The 1,750-nt window shown below is 43.3% G+C and overlaps 1 protein-coding gene across 1 annotated transcript; it reads right to left on the bottom strand.

Moving 5' to 3' along the window:
• Positions 1–249: 249 nt before the first annotated feature.
• LOC116909783 (olfactory receptor 2AK2-like) lies at positions 250–1,167 on the bottom strand. The gene has a single exon (XM_032913474.1). It carries the CDS (start codon positions 1,165–1,167, stop codon positions 250–252), a length of 918 nt encoding a protein of 305 aa, XP_032769365.1.
• Between the last annotated feature and the right edge of the window lie 583 nt (positions 1,168–1,750).

The raw sequence follows: 1,750 nt of genomic DNA, 5'->3' as shown, positions 1-1,750 counted from the left end.
ACAAACTCTTATATAATAATTGTATATGCAAAGAAAATCAGTAAAACATTACAGATTTATGTAAAATGTCAGCAAACGTACATCTGTACATCTAGGGGGCAAAGGTTCATGCTCTTATTCAGTCAGTAAGACAATCTGATGAGCTTCCACCAGAATATTAATCCTTAAATCATCCCAGAAATTGTCAAGGCCAGCCTTTACATCAGTTCACAGGCCAACCCAAAGACCCACTTTCTGTGTCTATAACCATCATCCCATATGTCTCCTCAGGGCCCCCATGACCTCCTTGTTCCTCAGGCTGTAGATGAATGGGTTCAGAACAGGGGTGATGATAGAGTAGAGCACAGCCACCACTTTGTCCCTCCCAGGAGAATGCAAGGAGTGTGGCTGGGTGTAGGTGGAAAGAGTAGTGACATAGAACAGGCTGGCTACAGTCAGGTGGGAGGAGCAGGTGGACACAGCTCTACTCTGTCCCTTCCCTGAACCCATCTGGTATACAACAACCAGCACCCGAGCATAGGAAGCTAGGATGGCCAGGAAGGGGAACAACAGAATGACAAGGCCACTCACGAGGACTGTATGCTCATATTGGGACGTGTCTTCACACACCAATGGAAGAAGAGATGGAATCTCACAGAAAAAGTGGTTAATCCTAGATCCACAGAATGGAAGTTGAAATACATACACTGTGTGCACTAAAGCATTGATGGAGCTGCTGCTCCAGGCACTGGCAACCATACAGCAGCAGATCTTCCTGCTCATGAGCACAGGGTAGTGCAAGGGCCGGCAGATGGCTATGTACCTGTCATAGGACATGAAACCCAGCAGGAGGGCTTCAGACCCACCCAGGGTCAGAAACACAAAGGTTTGGATTGCACATCCCAGAAAGGAAATGGTCTTGGTGTCTGACAGGAAGTTAGCTGCCATCTTGGGCACAGTGGTGGAGATGTACATCATGTCGATGATGGAGAGCTGGCTGAGGAGGAAGTACATGGGGGTGTGGAGTGTTCGGTCCAGCCTGATGAGATGGACCAGCGTGATGTTGCCTATGAGAGCCACTGCAAAGAGGACGGCAATGACTGTGAAGAGGAAGGTGTCCATGTGTCCATACTGGAAAAGACCAACCAAGGTAAAGTCTGTCCCACAGCTGTGGTTTCCTGTCTCCATGCCTTAGAAGGAACCATCAAAGCAGATATAATGTGGAAAGGGCATGGCCTGATGACATCTGTCCTTGAGGAGAAAATGACAACTTTTACATTTGATAGTTTTCCTTATTAGGGCATCCTCTTTTATTCCCTGTACAATAAGCTTTCATATATATATATATATATATATATATATATACATTTTATTATTTTTAATGCTTTTAGTTTTGCTTATCGTGTTGTTTCATGTGCATCAATGGAAGGCTTTGCTGTTTCCATTCGTGCTTGACACTGTCAGCTTTAAAACACAATTTGGATTCTTTGTCCTTACCATTTGTACAAGGATGGAGTCATCCATCTCTTTTGAATCAATGTTGTTCATAAGTTATAACTGAGGAAATAAGAATAAACATTTTTGAGATCACAGAACGAAATTTCAATAATCATAAAATCAACAGTTATATAATTTTCAGCAAATTTTCTATACGTGCTACAGATCCTTTCTGGTGACAGACTGGAGTTGGGTTTCTTTCTTGACAGTGTTTACTCACTCCCTTCTGTTATCTGTGTGAACATAATATGTACAGGAGAGTCTTAGGAAATCA

The sequence above is a fragment of the Rattus rattus genome, chromosome 9 (assembly GCF_011064425.1).
Source record: "Rattus rattus isolate New Zealand chromosome 9, Rrattus_CSIRO_v1, whole genome shotgun sequence".
Taxonomy (NCBI): domain Eukaryota; kingdom Metazoa; phylum Chordata; class Mammalia; order Rodentia; family Muridae; genus Rattus; species Rattus rattus.
Note: the sequence above shows the minus strand (reverse complement) of the source record. Positions and strands in the feature narration are given on the sequence as shown.